The sequence below is a fragment of the Psammomys obesus genome, unplaced genomic scaffold (assembly GCF_907164565.1).
Source record: "Psammomys obesus unplaced genomic scaffold, mPsaObe1.curated_primary_1811, whole genome shotgun sequence".
NCBI classification, from domain to species: Eukaryota; Metazoa; Chordata; class Mammalia; order Rodentia; family Muridae; genus Psammomys; species Psammomys obesus.
The window spans coordinates 7,050,308-7,071,545 of NW_026590859.1; the positions used below are offsets into that span (position 1 = coordinate 7,050,308).

General features: G+C 41.6%; 1 protein-coding gene across 3 annotated transcripts in view; it reads right to left on the reverse strand.

Annotated features, from left to right (window-relative positions):
- Positions 1-21,238, reverse strand: part of Gpatch2 (G-patch domain containing 2) — a 156,254-nt gene that overhangs the window by 29,273 nt on the left and 105,743 nt on the right. Inside the window, exons 8-9 of one of the 3 annotated variants that reach the window (XM_055609175.1) lie at positions 21,007-21,077; positions 1,593-1,681 (exon numbers count right to left, since the gene is read on the reverse strand). In XM_055609175.1, the coding sequence (XP_055465150.1) occupies positions 1,593-1,681; positions 21,007-21,077 (160 nt within the window). Of the gene's footprint in view, positions 1-1,592; positions 1,682-21,006; positions 21,078-21,238 lie in introns of those variants that run through there. The other 2 variants (XR_008720372.1, XM_055609176.1) reach the window with 2 other exon arrangements.

The following is a 21,238-nucleotide window of genomic DNA, read 5'->3' on the forward strand; positions in this document are numbered from 1 at the left end:
ACACACACACACACACACACACACACACACACACACACACACACACAACGCTAAATGCCTATGAACTTTATTTCATAAACTGAATCTAGTAGTAAAATAAAAATCTCAAATCTTCAAAGGCTCTCAAACAGATTTGAAGTACAGCATGTGGAAGATGTTGGCACAAGCTATGAAAAAAGACTGTTTTGAGTTAGAGCTACGGTGTGTATCTGAACTCTGTATAATGGTGTCCTCTGATGCCCTGAGCTCTGAAGGAAGAAATCTCCTGGCCTAAGAACTATGCAACCCCTTCCTAAAGCACCCACCATCCCCGCTCCACACAGGCACTGCGTGTCAGGGCCTAGCTCAGCCTTCTGCTTTGTTACTGTGGCCACATAGGATCATTAGCAATATTCCTAAAACTTGTCCTTCTGTGGCTTCTGCCATTGAGGTCAGAGTTCAGAGGACCACTCAATGGGAATGGGGATATCGAGAAATCCTGTCCCAGCCTTAGAAGAGATTGGAAGAACTTATCACATCTATTAGACATAAAATGTGGCTGTATTTTGTTACATATAGATACTATATTTTACAAGTACTTCATGAATATTCTACATTTCTCCACAGTTATAGCTGGAGGCATCTTCCATCAATTTCAGACACAAAACTGGGTTCATGTCGGTAAATGCAATGGAGAGATCTTTTTTCCATTCATTTTATCTTAGTGTATGTTAATTGTATAAACTAATGGGCTTTGTATGCCATCTTTATAAATGCATATGATGCATTTTGATGGGACCTGTTCCTTGTTACTTTCTCTTGATACTGCTCCATCCTTTCTAGTGGTTCTTTCTTCTTCTGAGGCATGACTTTTGATAACTACATGGCATATCTACATGGTCCTCTAGCTTTGTCTTTGGCCTTTTCCAGGGATACCCAGGCATGATTTCTTAATGCAAAAAAGGACAAATATTGTCCTGTAAGTTCATTTACATTGTATGTGAGAGAGCTCTAGTCAGAATATGGCTGCTGAGCCCACATATGCAGTGCTGAACTGTGCCAACACTGTGCACAACAGGCAAGCCTCAGCTTCTATCTCGAAGAGCATGCATGTTGTTTCAGAAAAGGAGAAACAGGTAGGAGGTCTTCATCTATCTGCAAAATGTGTACAATCCCAGGATGCTAAGGGCACTCCCATGGGAAAAGTGGGCTTTAGCAGTCATAGTGTCTGTCCAACACATACTGCTCAGACCTAGTAATCACATAGTCTTAGGTAGTGAGCTATTTATCATCTCATCTGCTTATGCCCTGTTTGCCCTACAAGTCTGAAAATTTTGTCAAGCCAGCCAAAGACACAACTTTGGAGGTTTCTGTATCTTTGCGCAGCCCACCCATTTGGGTGGGTGTACAGCACATGTCTCACTGGTTAGCTACTTGCAAGGTTCATACAATGAATGGGCTATATACCCTAACATAAAGGCAAATGATCTGCCTTATAGTTTCATGCAACCATGCCTCTCTTGCAGAAAGAGTAATTATGAATCTTCTATGTTTTATCTGTGGTGATTTATGTGTTCTGCATTTGTGCTCCACCCCAACCCGTTTTGTTTTACCTGCTGTAGTGGGTCCAGGCAAAGGGGCAGCTTTTCTTCTCCTTTTGATGTCTCCTGTGCACAAGGATCCTAAATGCATGCTTGTTTGCCTACAAGTAATTATCAGAAGAAATAAAAACTATTAACAAAGGAGGAGAAAATGACACATAAATATCTAGCTTGTATAATCTGAACCTAAATCAAAACATTCTCACCAAAGATGGAGCTGCATAGTAAAACCACCAATCTTGTTTATATCGAAACATAATTACGTTTGTTGACAAGCGTTCAGCAGCTAAATGCACCATCATAAATTGTTACTGGGATGAATAATATAAAAGGAATGCTTTTTAATTTTCAAAACTGGCAATCTTTCTGGCTCAACATAAAATCAAGCACTGTTGCTTCTGACAGGAAAATAGCGAAGATTAATTATCTAAAGAGATCACAATATTGTTGCTAGGTTATCAATGGGTTGCTAATGCTTTACTGTCAGGACGACATTTATTACAGGAAAAGTATGATCAATTTCTTTTAGGATGTTATGCAGCAGTGAATTCTTTTAAAACATTTTAAATACATGGAAGGAAATGGTGATGCTGTCCTTATAACTCACACAATTAGAATTGTTTAATTATTTACTAGTCAGGGGAGAACAATTGAATGCATGGATGACTGTCTGTTGCTCATAAATAGCCTAGCATGAACCAGGTTACAGATATGTAAAGACACAATATACAAGAACTCAGAGTGAACCAGTTAGCCAGTTACATAGCTTTGGTCTTCTTTAAAAAAAAAAAAGAAAAAAGAAAAAAAAAAAAAAAAGAAAAAAGGCTTAATTAGAAATCAAAAGGGCTAATGCAAAGAAAGAAAGTCTTGAGACTTTTCAAGCCACAGAAGGTTTCTGGGCTCATTTCTGTGACCATAAGCCTGGATGTGAGGTTAGGATAGGGCCTGAAGAGCAAGGAGCAGAAATAAATGTAAATTATTTATTAAAGCACATGCTCTTTCACTCTTACACAGAGGTAACACATGCGGTTTTAAAGAATCCAAATAGAGAACTGACAGGTATTTCAGAAATGAAAAAAGTGACAAGACAGTGGTAGACATTTATACCCTATATAAAAATATTTATGTTTTAAATATAATGAAAAACTATTGCTGAGCAAACTGTATACACTTGAGCAAAGTGTTTCAAATATATATGTAGCCACGATGAGTGAGTTAAATAATACAGTAGGCAGAAACAAACAGCATGAAATCTGCACTGTAGCTTTATAGAAATACGTATCTATTAGCTTTCCTTTTGTACTAAGCGCATATTTTACAGAATAAATGTGCATTTAAAAAATTAGTTCAGTTAGTTAACAAATGATTTTTCTTTGCTCTCGAATGGTTACTGTCACACAAAACTATAACATATTTATTGTATGGAGAGGGAAATATTGCCTCATGATCTGAAGAAAAATAAATGGTTATGATCACATTCATTTTTTAAAACCATAGAAAAATTTAAGCATTGTAAGGAAACCACAGAGACCTATTCTTTTTGTACAAAATTAGTTCAGCAAGCATTTACTAGTATGCACTATGAACTTAGCATATGCTTTTATACAGGTGATGAAAATGCTAAGAGCAGAGCAGAAGAGAATATAAGGAAAAAGGGGCACTTAGTTCTCACTCTAAACAGGATGTTGAAAATAAACAAAATAATTAAGAGTAGTGGTGGCAGGGACATCTCTATTAAATACTAGTAGACACACACACACACACACACACACACACACACACACACACACACCCTCTGTAGGACTTTTCTTCTTCAATGTACTACTAGAGTCTTTTTAGTCACCGAATTCTAATTCTCCTAGGACAAGCTATACCTCTCAAGCGTAAAGAGTGGAAGCAAGAAACAGCTCCTGACCACAGAAAGGCAAGGTAATGGTCATGAAGGCCAAGTGGTCAAGTGAAAAGCAGCTTCAAGCTCATGAGAGAAATGGCCCTCTTCCTTTTCCACATGGTATTGTGCCTCTCAGGCTTTTCCTTCAAAATCCCAGTAGCAGCTGCTTTTTTTTTTTTTTTTTTCCCCATTAATGAAGTCCATAAACTCCAATACTTCCATTTTCTGTTCTCATGATGGTTACTTTTTTATGAAAAGTATCTTCCCTCTTTTCACGTGTGTGTTCATGTATGCACGTATGTGTGCCCATATGTGGAGGACAGAAGTCTACTCAGATTGAAGTTCCTCATGAAAATGCCCATCTTCTTTTTTGAAGTGAAGTCTTTCGCTGCTGGCCTAAAAGCTCACTGACTCGGCTAGACTGGCTGGTCAGAGCCCTGGGGACCCACCTGTCTCAGGCTCCATGGCAGTGGGACTACCATCATGTGCTGCCATGCCCTGCTGTTCTGTCTGGGTAATTACACTCAGGTCCTTATCCTCAGACATTAAGTCACTTTAACAACTGAGCTACCTTCCCGGGTCTGCTTTCACATATGTTATCCAATTGGTATCTCTTTGCCAAAGCCCAGAATCAGTTTTACCTTCTCTAGAGCCAATACCAGACAAACTCAGCTACAGTGCAGAAGGAAAGAAAGAGACCATTCTGAAAGCAAGAAAATAGTGGAAACTGGTTTTCTTTTCTTTTAGTGTGTGTGGTATATGCATGGGTTTGGATGTGCATGTGTGCAAGGAGGCTAGAAGTCAATGTCCGGTTTCATTATCACTCTCTGCTTTATTCTTTGAGGCAGGCTCTCTCAGTGAGGTCACTGTTTCAGCTATGCCAGGGGGCTAGTGAGTCCTGGGCACCTGCCTTCCTTTCCAGGCACCGGGGTTACAGACCTGACAGTTCATGCTCGACTTCTTATGTGGGTGTTAGGGATCCTCAGCCATGTGCACCAATCACGTTACCCTTTGAGCAGCTACCCTGACTACTAATCCTGCTGTCTCCTTCTCAGCACTGTTCTTGAAATAGGTGTTCATAACCCAAGCATTTAGATGTTTAAAAAACACTCTTCCAAGTTAACTCTGCCTTTAAAACTTCATTTCTCACACTGTAGAATCAGCTACAGAATTTGCCTGGGCAGAGAAGGAAGGAGATAGGGTGGTTCAAGGTTTTGGTCAGCAACCTCAAGTTCTCAGGAGGTGTTGTTTTCATATAGGGATGAGTCTACGCTGCAGTCTCCTGTCATCTCATACAAAAGGACAAAGGAATAACCCTGCTTACATTTCTCTGCTGAGAATGTGACAATGACTGGAGATGAGGCTTCCCATAAGGTAGTCTATTAAACAAGAAAACTAGGATCCTGGAAGCCTTTTGGTTTTCTTTTGCTGGTGAAGCAGCCTGGGCTGACATATCCCCACTGTTTACCGCAGGCCAGCTTCTCAGATGGTGTGACTGTTGGAAACTGAACATCTTATCATCTGGAGGGGAAAAAAAAGTAATCAACAAAAACACCCAAAATAAGACAATGATAACACACCCTATGGAGAAGCACCTTGTAGGAGAGCATGGCTTGGACAGGGCTGAGAGCACTGAGGAAGGCCACGTCAAACACAATACTACTAAAGGCAAGACAGCAGGAACTTGTCTCTTTGCTGCACACGTTTACAAAGAGAACCTCTTTAGAGCATTAGGCCTCGTGAAAGCTGCCCCTGGATACAGTGTGTTCCCAAGCAGTCTCGGACAAGCTGCAGAGAGAGGCAAGCAGATGTGACCACGGCCCTGGCATTTGGCAAGAACGCTCACTGTCAGCTAGGACAATATTTGCCTGGACAGGGCATCAGCTGCATAGAAGCGAGGCAGGTCTGCAGTGTCACTAGAGGAGCGCCTGGGTGGCAGAGGGATGGACAGCACCGGGAGATGCAGCCCAGTGTGACCATCCCTCTCTGGAATCAAATGGCCCTCCTCCCCCTTACCCAGTGTCAACATGTCTCCACAGATTAAGCTGAAAGACAGCGGTGGGCTCAAGCTCTGTTCCTCCTGGGCCCCAGCACACCAAGAATGAGCAACTAGACTCAAATGCTTGTTTTTCAGTGTTTTCTTTTGAAGGACTTTTGCCCTCTCCATCCCTTTGCCCCGTGTGTGGGGAGCGATGCACATGCGTGTGTAGTCCAGCGGTCCGTGTCCTCACCTGCTCTTCACTAAGTCAGGGTTTCTCACTGAGCCCCAAGCTGCCAATTCAGTGAGTCTAGCTGAGGCAGCAGCTGGTCTTAGGGAACCTCCCGGGAGCTAGGATTCTAGACCTGGTTATACGTGGGTACTGAGGAGTCCACATTCTTGTCCTCATGTTGGTACAAAGCCCTTTATCCACGGAGCTATCTCTAGCCCCTTCCTGTGTCAAGTTTCCTACGTTGTGCAAAGCAAGTCTATTTGGAACTGTTAGTCTTGTTCTAATGCCTTCTTTCTCTCATACCCTGGTTTCTTGGCTTTATATTCTGCCTCTAACCCATGCAGTCTCCTTGAATGTGTTAGGTTTTAGGTCAGAGCCCTGAAGAAGGTAACTGGTTACAGTGACAGGGCTCATGCTATCCTTGGCTTTATCGTATCTCACTATAAATCTTCCCATATCTCAGTTCCTTCAAAAACAGGCCACTGCCTGGACCTTCCCAGATGTTCACATTCTGAACCCAAACCAGGAACGTGTGATAGGAGTTCTTTCTAAGATTCCAGTGGCAGCCTCTCCTACTGGAGACTCTGCAGCTTGTGTGCACTGATCCTGCACCCTGCTGTCCCGAGCTCTACCCCAGATATAGACTCCCCTGCCAGCACACAGCCCCTCTGAGCTGCTGCTTGCTGACAGACCTGTCCTGTCAGTGGTTCAGCCACCCCAGGTACTGAGCCCTGATCTAACCCTCTCTCTTCCCAACTGTTTCTCCTGTATGTGATGGCTGTGCAGGAGCCAGCTTACTGTGCTCACCATGGCAAGGCCCCTCTAGAATCAACTGTGAAATGTCCACATGTGTACCATCCCAGCAACAGCTCTTGTCCTTCCTAGGGCAGATCCACTAACAAAGAGGGTTTCCTGAATAACAGGGGCAGAGGACTGAAACTGGCCATCTACAGCGCACTTACTATACATGGTGGCTCACATGTGCAATTCAGCGCGCAGAGGCAGGAGCACGGCCGTAAGTTAAAGGCCAGCTACACGGTGAATTCTAGCTCAACCTGGGAGACTGTCTCAGGAAACACCGTTTTTACATAATATTTTAAATATCACATATTTAGATAGGGTCTTCTTATACTACAAGATGATGAACAATAAAATTTTAAAGTTTGGACAAAGTGCCCTCCAAGTATCTACACATCCCATAATCCAACAGTGACTGCTGTACTCTTGAGCGTGTCAATTGTGTAACTTCTCTCCACCAGAACCGAAACTAATGCACACAAATTGAGGGAAGCCACGTGCACGGGGGCAAAGTTCTGAGAACTGTGGAGGGACGCGCTGTTGACTATTTTTGTGTGCTGGCAATTCATGGGGATTTTCCTTCTCATTATTACAGGATGTTTTTTTGCAATAAGCCTATAAGAAGACACATCACCATAGGTCGACTGGCCTGTTCCCTTTACTGTTCCCATTTCAGACTGCCTGCTGTATCTGTGAAGAAGAGCCTTGGCTGCCATATTTGTGGATGCTGGCGAAGGATGCTCACAAGCCTTTAGCACGCCACTTCACTTGTCTTTGCCTTGCTTCCCATACATTCAGAAAGCATGTCGACTGCTGTGGACTTCAAAACTTTGGCGGGAAGACTTTAGATTTCCCACGCAGCACAGACTGCATACAAAGTGACAGTTTATTGCTCCTACGATACTGCCATGCCACCTTTGCAGGTAAGAAGCCTTGGGCACAGGAAAGGTAAACGTAACTCATTCAAGCCACACATGCCACCATACCATATACCTAGAGGCATGCTCCTGCTGTCCCTAAACACAACACACAAGCATGTGACCATCACATATGCACACAATTCTATCAACGTGCTATAAGAAAAGAATGATGGTCATTTAAAATAATTCAGTTGTCTCCTAGTGAGCAGAAAAGACTTTCTCTTCAGCATTTGGCTCTGTTTGTTTTACTTATGTTATAGCACATGAGAACAAAACACCCTTTTTTTTTTTATCTCAGACTTAAAAACTCCCAAGTTCTTGTGTCTGAAATCCGCTGACATTTTCAGGTGAGCCTGCTGTGGATTTTCTCTCAGTCAGGACTCTGTAGCATAGACGTATTATCCTGTCTATGGCGTATTCTGTGCATTACGGAAAGCCTGGCTCGGTGGTGGGCACCTGTGACAACCAGAGGGACCGGTATTTGCACTGTGTCATGTCTCGTGTGTACCATCTAAATCAAGAGGAGCGTTCTCCTTGTGTGACGTTGCTACACGCCGCCACCCCGGGAACAGCCGGTGAAGACATTCCCGTCTGCAGGGAAGAGCTGCTGGCACCAGAGGGGCCAGCATGGGAGCATGTGTTCCATGCCTGTCTGGTTCCCACAGGATCTCTGCTAGTCACCAGGGTTGGATGTTAGTGTTAACTTCGGGCAGAAATGTTTTATTTACTTTCCAGATTGCCCTCACTGTTCCCTACCTAATTCTGCCCATCTTGGAGAGCTGGTTCTTTCTCCTCACAGCCCACTCAGTGCACAGGAGGGGGATTTTCCTCTTCAAGGTCGACAGCCATTCTAATTCTTAGAACCTAATGAGCTGCTGTCATGCGTTAGAAATCTGTGCCAACACTGCAATGAAGCAGGTGTTTAAAAAAAGTATTTCTCCAACTATTATTTAAATTCACTCAAACACATTTAATAATTAACAATCTGCAACATTTTACTTGCTAACCAAAATGAAGAGTGAGATGGCCCCCATTCTCCAAGGCCTACTCTGTAATTTCTTTGCATGACTGGGCTGGGACACACTGGCTTTAGACTGAGCTCAGCTTTGGTTTTATGCCCTGGCCAGTGACTGCGCCTGCTCAGAGGAGTCACAGTAATGTCACTGTCTAAAGTGCAGTTGCTCAGTAAGAAGGCACACAAAAGCAAAGAAAAACATGGCAGCCACTTTAATCTTCATACTGGTATAGTTTGACTAATAGGATGGAATGCCCGAAACCTGTATGTAAATAGATGTTTGTTTTGGAATATGTTAGTGCTGCCACATGAAAATGATCTTAACTGAATCTTGTTTAAATTGTTTACTAGTGAAAATCTATTGTTAACAACTGACCTGCCACCTCTCTTACAAAGCCTTTTAGGTTCCTGCTGCAGAAATAACTGCTCAGCTTTTGGGAAAAAAACAAAACAAAACAAAACAAAACAAAACAAAACAAAAAAAAAACAAACCCACAGCAAAAATATTGTCTTCTACTTTAAGTTACAGTTATCAAGGCATGGCCGAATGGTCAGCATAGACTAGATGCCATGAAGGCAGTGGAACCCACATTTGATTTAGCGAAGAATATTACCCTCAGCAAGTGCATCCTTGCTAATAATATGTGCTTATAAAATAGTAACTGAATGAAATTTAACTAGGCATGCCCAGGGCTTACAAGAGTTTTCTCTTATGGACAGTTTATACTTCTCTCGGTCCCAATTTCACTAACATGTAGGGGCTTACTTACGGAACGGAACAATTGAGATTACTCTGGGAGTGTCATGGGCTGTGTGGTTTAATGCCTGTGTGTTCACTTTAGCAGCTTGTAGACTACATGCATGCACCTTAATTCTCTTGTGTTGGAATTTCTGTATCATCTGGCATTTCGGAGTTGGTTCATGGAAGGAATGCTTTTAGTGCCTTCTCCTCCATAATGGGTTAGGTAAGCATATATGACCAAGAGGCAGAGTATGGTCCATGGAAAGCTACAGCATGTCAGTTTACTCTCAGGACTAGTTTTCACATTGAATATTTGAGTCAAAATTTCTTTATATCTTTCCTAATTCAGGTATATTATTTACTGTATTTAAAGATTTATTTTCAATGCTCAGGAAGAAATATACCTTGCTAAAAGAACCATTTTCAAATATAACCATCTTTTCTTTTCTCCCTTATATACTTCCGGCAGACATACAAGGCTACATTTTTTATACCTCAGTTATTACAGGCTAGATGTTCCAGTGAGTTGTGATTTTAAAAGGTTTTCACTTTTTTGGACACAAATAAGCCGATTTTAATAGTCTTTAAGATGTTATGGTAGAAGACTAAGCAGGGTTGCAAAAAAAAAAAAAAAAAGAACAAGATTTAAGGTTTCAGAAGGGAGGCAGGTTAACTGCCATCTAACCCCTTGCCAACTGCCCCACCCTACATACCATGGGGGGACTGAACTCACACATTATAAGCACAAGCTGACCACAGAACTAGCTCAAGATAACTAGCTTCACAGGGATTAGAAATAAGATTTGAGAAACAAAATACATTCACTGATAAATTACCTACCATTGACTTAGGGAAATTATTTAACCCTTTTCTCTTTTTCTTCATATGTAAAGGAGGATAATCAGAAGATCTGCTGCTCAGGGTAATTTAAACAAGGAGAATTAAAATACACCATTAACACTCAATTTTTCAGCTATCATTAGGAGTTGGCTGTGGCAGCATACACCTACACTCCTAGCATTCAGGAAGCTGAGGAACAGGGACTCAGTCTATACTCTATGTGTAAAAAACAAAACAAGCAAACAAAAAACAAGACAAAACACAAAGGAAAGGAGGGTTTCTTTTTCAGCGGAGGGAACTTTTATCAGGTCTGTATCCAGCCTTCCATCCCTCTCCAGTTTGTACAGTGGTTAGGGAAGCTAACGAAGACAAGTTCAGTTTCTGCTTGTTTGCCACCTTGGGCAATATGCAACCACTGCCCATGGCTTTCCCTCTCTGGAGAGTGGGGAAGGGAATACAGCAAGTTTCACAAAGCCAATGTGAGGGTAAGTCAGTGTGACTCTTGGTATGCACTCAGAAAATTCCTTCAATGGATAGCTGTACGTATGTGATAAAAAAGAATGCTTCATGCTTTGGCATATTTTTAGTTACCAAAAAAATGCAAAGAACTTAAGGGTATACAGGAAAGTCAGAAGAGAGTTGCTTACTCACTTATGTGTCAACAAAGGAAAGATATATTAAAATTAAGTGTCTGGAGAGCTGGAGAGATGATGGCCCTGTGGTTAGACATATGTGCTGCTCCTGCAGAGGGCCCAAGTCTGCTTTCCAGAACCCACATCAGGCAGCTTCCAAGCACTTGCAAGTCCAGCCCCAGTGAACATAGCACTTCTGGCTTCCACCTGCACACCCCCCAAATTAAAAAACAGACAAACATACAAATATAAAAATAAAATAAAGTGAAATGCTTGGAAGAGGCACAAGAAGGATTGAGGGGTCATCATCATGGAGAGCTGGCAGTACAACAACAACAAATTAAAAACAAACAAACAAATAGGATATGCATGGAAGAAGAGTTCATAAGTGTAGGGGAATTAAAGACATTAAAGGAGAAAATCATCCAAGATGAAATCATCCTGCATGAATGGGATATTCATGCAGGTTAATATATTCCTTCACTGTCACAGTCAGCATGATAGCGTTACTGGGACGCTCTGTCAGAACGTGTCAAATACTCTGAGCAGTAAATGGACTAATGACCTAAACACCAAGGAAGTATAAATGGCTAATACAGGAAACTGTGTACAACATCTTCAGACATCAGAAAAATGGCAATCAACACTTGAGTGAAATTCCAGCTTCCTCCAGTCAGCATGGCTGTCAGGAAGAAACAGATGGCAGCAAATGGTGGTGAGGATGGCGAGGATGGCGAGGAGGGGAACCCTGGCACATTACTGGTGAACATATAAGTTAGTGTAAGTCATTACAGAGCTTCTACAAGTAAAATTAGGTGAACCCTGATACGCCAGTCCTGGGCACACACACAAAGAGATCCACGATAGCACACTATAGGATACATACACTCCTTGGTTTACTGCAGTGTCGTCCACAAAAGCCAAATGATGGCGTCAGCCTCTGTGTGTACCAGTGGAGGAGTGAACATGGAGTATGGCACACAGTCACAGGGGTTTTAATAAAGACTAACACGTCACAAGTGCAGGAACAGAGAACCAGGAAGCACCCCACAAAGCATAACTACTCAAAGGTGGAACAGTACTATCTTGTCTCACTTGTGAAATGTACATTTTAAGAAGTCATGAATGTGGGAGCAATTTCATTGAAAAGAGTAGAGCGACCAGCAAGAAGCAGTCATGTAACATAATGGGTGAGTTCAAAGTTCAAGATGCACACATCTGGATATATTCCAAGGAAACTCATGATTTTGTAAAATGAGCATATACTGCCAGGTACGACGGCGCATGCCTGTAATCCCAGCACTTGGGAAGCAGAGGCAGATGGATCTCTGCGAGTTCGAGGCCAGCCTGGTCTGCAAAGTGAGTCCAGGACAGCCAAGGCTATGCAGAGAAGCTATGTTTCAAAAAACCAGAAACAAACAAACAAACAAAAACCCAAAACCGAAAAACACCCCCCCCCCAGAAAAAACCTAAACCAAAACAAACAAAAACCAAAACAAAAGAAGAAAAAAGAATAAAAGTATATGATGATAAAAAGAGAACAGAACTGGCACATTCAAGTTTAAATAATGTGACAGTTAAGATTTGCAGTTGGTGAGAATATACACAAAAGGAGCATGTATATTCATGCTTGTTAATGAATTACTCTTATTGTTAAATAAATGTGATGATGTACTAGGGCTCTCCTCCCCACCATCCTCACCACCATTTGCTGCCATCTGTTTTCTTCGACAGCCATGTTGACTGGAGTAAGTTGGAAGTTCAGTGAAGTTTTGATTGACATTTTTCTGATGGGCTGAAGATGTTGAACACATTTTCACGTGTTGGCCATTTGTACCTCCTTGGTGCACTTTGATTCATTAGCCCTCGCACACGTACTTGTATAAGTGAGCTAGCTGATAAGCGGATATGAGTTTCAACTTTTCTTAGCATTTCTCCGTACAAACTTTTTGTGTGTGTGTGATAACACACTGAAATCACTTCTACCCCAAGCACCGTTTTATCTTTTGGCCCTTAAGTTTATAAGTATGGAGTCACCTCTCAGGCTCAGGGAAACAGACAGTTCATAAATTTTAAAGACTAAATTTCAAATTCAATTAAGCTACCCATGAAGCCTGCCTGTGTCTTCTAGTTTGGGAGCATGCCTATACTGTAACCTGCTATTAAGAAAAAATTACAAAAATCTTTATCTGAGGTTTATTGTCCTTAGGAAGGTGAATGCACAGTTCTCATTCCATCTTTCTAATTAGTAATTTAAGCATATGTTCAGCATTTAACTCTAAATGTTTGCCTTTTCCCCAAGCTCTAATACAGCTGTCTAAGATATGAATGCCAGAAAACATTTAAATATCAACATCTGTTGAATTATGTTAATTTACTGTAATATAATTGGGTATGAGTTGGAATTGATCAGAAATATATGAAATAAACAAAGGTAAATTCCCATCTGTAGCCTGGTACACAAACAAAATCAATATGAAATGACAAAAGTATTTATTTCCAAAGAGAAACAGTAAGAGAAAAAAAAGTACTGTATATATAAAAAAAAAAATGATTGAAAAAACAAACCAACAACTATGTGAACAAGTTTCATATTACTTTTATATTTATTTTGCATTGGTCTTATAACTGAAAAAATGGTTAAAGTGATAATTAAGTGCTTAATATTTGATTCTTACATTATAGGTAAATATTTTAACTGCAGATATGTGGGCATTAAAATTTATAATGAAGGATAATTTCTGTTCTGCTGTGATCGAGTTGATCTGACTGAGATTCAACACACAAAAAACAGTGCTGGAAACTGCAAGGATTTTGGATGTGGCAGATGAATTTAGTGGGAATGCCGAAACGAACTTGTCCACCTGCTGAACTCCTCTAGACAGTTAGCTGACAGTGGCTTCCTGCTGACGTACGCTTGTTCTGGAGACAGAAAGACCCAGGCTGGAAAGCAGCAGCAGCATCCCCAGTGGCCACCACTAACCAGTCAGGGCTGGTGACTGGGGAAGTATTCTGGCACAGGAGCACACTGCATCGGCACCCCATGCTCTATCATGAAGGTGCAATGTGGACTGCAGGAGGGACTCAAGCTGCTGTGGCGGGCTCTACAGGCGCCCCTCAATCATTTCCTAGGGGACCCATCTCTGGGAGCTAAAGGTTAGAGCTGTGTCCATGCCCACTCAATCACTAGGCCAATTTGGAGAGTGCCAACTGTGAACAGACACCTGTCCTTAAGGAGATGGACTCCAGACCACACATTTATTTTAGTTAAGGGCTGCAGGAACAGCTCACACATGCTAACAATTTTCTGTTATTAGTGACCACAGCCACATGCAGCCGCCATCCTTGGGGGCAGAGCCCGTGCACATGTCTAGGCATTTGAAAACACCCAGTTCATCTGGGGGAAAAAGAGGATCCTACGTGATGAGAGCTACAGAGGAGAGCACGTTTTTAGAATTGTATTTATTATATAATGACACAGAATGTATTTCCAGTTGGTAAACTCTCTCGTTCTCTGCGGGTCCCTCATATCCAACCAAAAAGCGACAGCTCAAAATTCAAATTGGCTAGTGACTAATTTATTTGGTATCATCATAACTTAAAATAACCCTCTCTAGTCATTCATTTAAAATCTTGGCAAGGAAGGTTAGAATTTCAGGATGCCAAAGGACAGGAGCCACGAGCATTGGCAATTTACGCACAGTGTGGTTTTATAAAATACAGTAATTTGGTCGTAGAGTGTAGAATGGGAAAATTAAACCCCTTAAAAGCCATTTTATGTCGCATGTGTGGGAAGCTTCCAATTATTCTGCTCTAACTATCTCTAGCCCTTGAAGTTATTCAAATGTTCTTTTTAATTAGGACACATATATAATTAAATGTATTCCAATTAAACAAATATGGAATGCATACATTCTAATTAAAGTGAACATGTGACTATTTTCTATTAGTTTGGCCATGCACACATAAGAATGAATGGAAATCACTGTGAGAGGCTTTTCTCTCAGAAGGGCTAAGCAAACCTGTTTATAACAAATAAAGTCGTGCCCTAGTTTTCAATTTGGAAAGAAAGGTTATAAAGGACTGTAACATTTTAAAGTGAGCATTTAAAGGCTGTCCCGAGTCACTCTCTGGACATACAAAATGTCAACTAGCATAACTTGCTTTAGAAATACAGCATTAAATAATTACAGCTCCAATGTGGCAAGGACAGGTCTGTTTAAAAGCTAAATATGCTAAGAGGACAGGTGGCGATTCCTTTGATACAGGGGAGCACCATTTGGCTTTGCTGATATATGGAATGTTTGCTGATGTCTTGGTGAAAGGCAATGTCACTCTTACACACACACGCATGCACGTACGCACGCACGCACCCCTCACATGTAGGCTACATCCTGATGTGGTCTCTAACAAGCAGTCTTCCTCCGATTTATTAACAGCTGCTCAGAGATGTAGTCATTAATACTTTCATTTATTTTTGGCAAAGCTGCAAAATGACTAATAGTTTTGTATCTGTTGCAAATTAGGTTTCCTTTCCAAACAACAAATGACAGCATGGGAAGACGGAGCACACTGAATCCTTGAGCATCTTGAGATCTTCAGAAGATCAAATAAGAACAGCTGTAACTCTGTCCCGTCTTGGCCACACAGTGCCAAGCGTCATCGTGTGGAAATGAGCGCGCTGCAGTGGTGGAGGCAGGGGAACTCTTTGCATTTTGGTGGGAGGTGGAGCCATGAATGAGCGCGAGACCGTCCTGGAGAAACAGCAATATACGACGGGAGCTACTGCTTCTACTTTAGTTGATTTTTATTTTAATCTACTAACTGGTCAAGAGAATAGAAAAAAAAAATCCATTTGTTCTTATGAATAGATAATGTAAGCAATTAGAGCCCACAGGATGCAAGGGTTATCAAATCATGTGACATGAACTACATGAAAATGTACTTTTAGGAATAAAGCAAAAAGATATTATGGTGATTAATAGAATTTAATATTATCAGCAATAAAATTTTTTACTTGACTTCAAATAATATATCAAAGTATTAGATAGTTTTGTCTAAATTCTTCATATAAATACATGGCGAAACCAATTTTTTTTAAGGGTCTGGCAAGAAAGAAGGGAAACTTGCATCTCTCTACAAAAGCCTCCAGGAATGAAGGGAAATTGACATGTGGGAATAACGAAGCTGAGCTGCACAAGCTCTCAAGTTGGTACATGGAGTCTCATGGCAGAAAACACCAGTCCTTAGTGTAAAACTCCAGGGAAAGCGATCTTCCTAAAATGACACATGGCTGATTACCAGGCATCCTTCATGCCTGTGAAATCAATTTAATTTGGGAGGATGATACTGGACTTTCTGATGCTACACACAAGTTTATACAGAATTGGGAAAGTACATAACTGTAACTTTGCATGGAGGGATGTCTAGTTCTAAGAAGCAAAACCCGCCCTTGAATGCTGAAATGTAAGACTGGAACATGCAGGACATTTCTCATTGCTGTGCATGGAAACAGGCCCCTGTCCTTTGCAGACACCTTTGCAGATAACTGCAGAAGGCACCTGGAGCAGAAACAGTCTTAGGTGAGGAACGACTAGCTGAACTATTCTCTGAAAACACGATCTCTTTTTGAGACTTTGACCCAACTGAACACTTGTCCCCGGGGTATGTAACCCTGGGCGGCTGCCTCTTGGGATCCTTCAGCTGTGACAAGTGTGACACAGGATTCTATTTGTCTCAGGCATCTTTCCTGAGCTGCAGGGTATCAGCTCAAAATGAATGCTGCTTCTTTTGTGTCTTGCTGTCCATTCACAAGCAATAAGCCGCTTCATTTAACATTGTGAGTGTGCTCTGTTTCACTGGACACAGATAAGTGTGTACCCAGGTATGCGCTCTGGGACAGGCCCAGCATAATGAGGACAGGGCTCCTATCTCTTCTTAAAATCAGGCAGGAATTGGGCTGGTGGTGTCTGCCTGTAATATAGCACACGTTGGAGGTTGAAACAAGATGGCTCTGAGCTCTAAAATAGCCTCAGCCACTTGCTGAGATCCTATCTCAAAATGACAACAAAAGTCCTCAGGCGCAATACTTAAGGATTTAGTTTTGTTCTCACTTCAAGATATTACTCAACAAACATCATGTCTGCTACTTATTAAAATAAGAAAGTAGTTCTAAAAGTAACATTTAAATGTGTTTTTATTCAACTACGTTTTAAAAGTTTCATTTTCTTGAGTTTCAACTTACATTTTGAAAGATTTTGAGGTATGTAAAACGATCAAATGGTACAAAAACTCTGATACTCGTTAAACACTAGATGAGAAAAAATATAATACAATTAAGGTGAAGAACAGTAGGAACTGGACAGAAAATACTGAACCAATGGTAGAAGAACAGAATACAAAACTCTCCAGTGAGCTGGGAGAGCACACCCTGAGAAATAAAAGGAAGCAACAAACTGACAGGCAGATTAGAGGAACAGCACCATAGATATTGACCATCAGTGAATCTATAATTTCATTTACAGTGAGAATACTCATGCAGCCTGCTGTATTTCATTAAAAACCACTGTGTGTGAAGGGATGGCACATAACCACGAGCAAGGCTGGTGGTGTAAGCAGGGCAGAGACACCCACGGCACTGAGGCACGGGAAGAGATCATCCAAACCCTGCACTCTGATGGACACACAAGCACATGGCACAGTTCACAGAACATAGAAATCTTCTCACAGAAGTGATGGCCGCCAGCATTAAAGATGCTGAGGCAGGGGGATCGTTGTGAGTTTGAGGTCAGCCTGCACTGTAGTGTGGGACCCTCTCTCAAAAGCAGACAGATTAAGCAACTGGAAATATTAAGGTGTGGTGTATTCAAAGGAGATCTTGAGTATTTCCTCTTTCATCTCCTTGTCTGCTAGATATAGCTCCTTCTCATGCTGGGAGACAATACTGCTATACTAATTATGTATAGAGCATAGAACATTAAAGTGAGCGAGGCAAAGGGAGATGCAAGAGCATAAAGCAGAAACCGAGAAACCTGGCACTGGAATGTCCTGCAGTTAGCAGCACTGGTAAATATATGACTAAAACTCTCTATCAAGATTCTTCAAATTGCCAAGGTGCCCGGGCGTTACACTCCACAGGCTAACACTGGAAGTTCACAGCAACTGGCTGCGTGTTTGCATCATCTTCGAATGATGCCCACTTTAAGAGTGTGCTACAGTCAAACATTTGAGCACCTCAGCCTTGATTCACTAAAGCAGAGCACCTGTGAATTTATGGTTCTGTACTTGCTTGGGATATTTTGGGAGTAAATGGCCCCACAATGCAATGACTCACTCAATGCATTACAGTTCTCTTCTCTAACCTTTATGTTTTTCCCTAAGTTGAAAAAGGCAAGTGCAGTCACTCATCCAAAAGGGTTAAGAAAAGTCAAGATAACATTAAAATACTGAGAAAGAAAATGGGTTTCAGGAGAGGAATGTACAATAATATATATGAATTGGAAGGTGAGGAATTCTCATGTTGCATTTAATAAGATTTAGAACAAAATTTAAGCTTCAATCTTAATAAAAATTATCTTTATTTTCACCTTTTCCAAATTGCTCTATGCCTAACACAGCCTGTGACATTAGAGCACTAAGAACATACAGCACTGCCTCTAATCAAGACAAACGGTAAATACAGGATGATGCTCCAAAGGAGCAGTCTGGACACAGGAATGTAGAAGTTAAAAAAAAAAATCATTTGAAGATTTGGGTTATAATACTGAGAAAATTGCCCAGCAGTGTTCCACAAAGATAGTTTATGTTTGTATTTATACCTGTTGAATGGCTGTGTAGGTAAGACAACTGTGTGACAGGATGGGAGAGGGGAATGGAGAAAAGGAGGGGCTTAACATAGACAACTAGGATCCTCCAGTGCCTAACTAATGGGAGAGATAAACACAATTACTAAAACCTGAAGATGGTGAACATGAAAATGCTGAGGCCTCCATTCCAGAGTTCGATTCTCATGAAAACTGAGCAGTGTTCAAAAACCACAAAGGGATTTGAAAAAACCCAGAATCTCCCAGATTTAACAATCCGTTTTCTTTCCCATAGAGCTCAAGGGAAGTAATGGCATGGAAGCCAGGAAAGAGGATTCTAAAGGAGACAGGTAAAGGAGGTCTTCTGGGCCAATGAGGAACAGCTTAAGGCTGCTGCACGTGCCACATGAGCCAGTCAGACAGCACAGGACACAACTGAAAATGGACAGCCAAGAAGGGTGCCATCAGGACAACAAACCAGAAGGAGTTACAACTGATGAGTTAGGGCTAGGAAACAGGGACTAAGCAAGTGGCAAGCAATACTAGGATCTCCATAAGTAAAAGTCATACACAAATGGGAAACAGCTGCATGCAAAGTCTCTTAATGACAATACATATTTATTCAGTCTGGGAGGAAGAGATAAACAACCAGACACAGGTATGTATGGGGGAGGGAGGAGTCACAGAGAAAAAAAAAAAATCAGTATGTAATGGTAGTTGAAAACTCCAAGAAGTGGTCATATAACCACACAATACTACTGCACAGATGCCAATAGCAAAAGAAATAGCTAGAAGCTTAAGTGTTTGGAGGAGGTTGAATCCAGAGAACAGGAAAGGATGCTGGGCCCTTTTGCATGTTGTTTTTCTCACCAAGAATGTAATTCTCTAAGCTATGTGTGAGAGTGATGTGATTGAAAATGCAATTCAGAAAGCATGTAGGAAACAGGCAGGCAAGGCCGGCGCTTGAGTCCTTATGACTGTACACTCACTTCCTGCCCTTCACAAGGCTGCCCAGGAGCTCATCCCTCTACTCTGTACAACACTGCTACAGAGCAGGCACTACTACTTTTATACTTTATACAGGAGAGAAGAGAAAACCTCACATTTGCTCAGAATCATCCAGTTAGGGCGTGGAGACACCCTGATTAGCCATCAGGCGTGCTAATCCCAGAACAAACTGCGAGTGCATCTGCACCTTAGGTTCAACTTCCAGCTCATTCTCAGGACAGCTGTGGACACGCACAGTGCCACACATGCTTGTGAAACAGTGAAGCGGAGGCACTCACTTTTGAAGCTTAGAGAGATGGCACAGAAATGGGAAGACACAGGACATGGGGACAGAGGGCAGTCTGTGGTGACAGTCCAGTGTGGTCACTTCCTACAGTGAGAAAGACATGAAGGAAACAGGGAGCCTGCGGGCATCTTCCTCCTTTACATGCTTCCTGCTTATTTTATTTTGTAGGTGCTAGGGATAGACCCCAGGACCCTGTTAGATTAAACCCATGCTCTAAGGACGGGATAAACACAAGCCCCTCTAGACACTCAAGACTTTTTATTCATCTCAGTCAGCAGCAAACCTCGCCAGGCTCAGGGGTCTTGGGAAGAACAGTACTCAGGGTCTGATAATTTTACACTTGTTCAAAAGACTGAACTTTAGGTTTATGAGAAATCCCCAGGATATAATGGTTATTTTTGCCTCATCCCATCAGTTTTTGCACTTTGGTGGAATGGAAAGACTGAAGGAGAAAACTCCTCTGACCACTGAGGCCAACTGTGGGCTTCCTGTCTGGAGTAATTATAAAAAGCTGGGTCCTCTTGGTCTTGACTCTTACACCAGTGTCCTTTCCTGTTGTGCTAAACACCATAGCAAAAACACCCTGAAGAAAATGGGGTTCATTTGGATCACAAGTCCAGGTTATAGTCCATCAATACTGATGTACCAAGGCTGTAGGAACCTGAAGCAACTGGCCACGTCATAGCCACAGCCAAGAGCAAAGAAGAATGCGTTAGCTAATACTTGGATGCTTGTGTTCAAATTACTTTCTTATTTTTCATAAAGTTGAGGTTCTAAGCACAGGACTGGCAATATCTACTTTCAGCTGGGACTTGCCATATCAATTAACATAATTAAGACAATCACCACACTCATAGGGCCATGGATCTCTTCTCAAGTGAGTCTAGACTGTGCTAAGTTAAGCTGGCAGTCATTCGACCAAAATTCAGGCAAGAAAGATAGAGCCTTTGTATCCAAGTAAAAATAAAGTCTTCTGAAATACCATATGCAAATTTGAAAGCATATAGTCAAAAGTAAACTGTAGAAAATCCTCTGCATTAGAAAAGGAGATAAAACAGACAACTTACATAACTTAAAATGAAAAACACCCTAAAAAATTTGGTTTTTTAGAAAAAACCAATTACCTTAAATTTAACCAGCTTTAAAACAACTGAACCAAATGGTATCTTTGTCTCCGTTACTGGGAACCTGAAGTGGACTCTGATAAACACTGCACAATTCACAAGGTTTCACGGTTGCATAGAACTGAGCCGTGCAAAAGGACAGCGTCCCAAGTGCTTACCTGCTGGCTGTTTTCACGGAGCAGTTTTTCTTGTGTCCTCTTTCCGCTCGGCTATCTCTCAGAAGCTGGTGCTATACAAAGTGCCAAGACAAAGTATAGAAACAAAAATATTTCCGTTATATTATTTTTCAAGGAGGAAAATACTTTGTAATCGAAGGGACACTGATATGCCCCATTACATGACTTTCTTGCCACTCTCTGCTAATGATACTGCTGTCACTGGTGCAAAGAT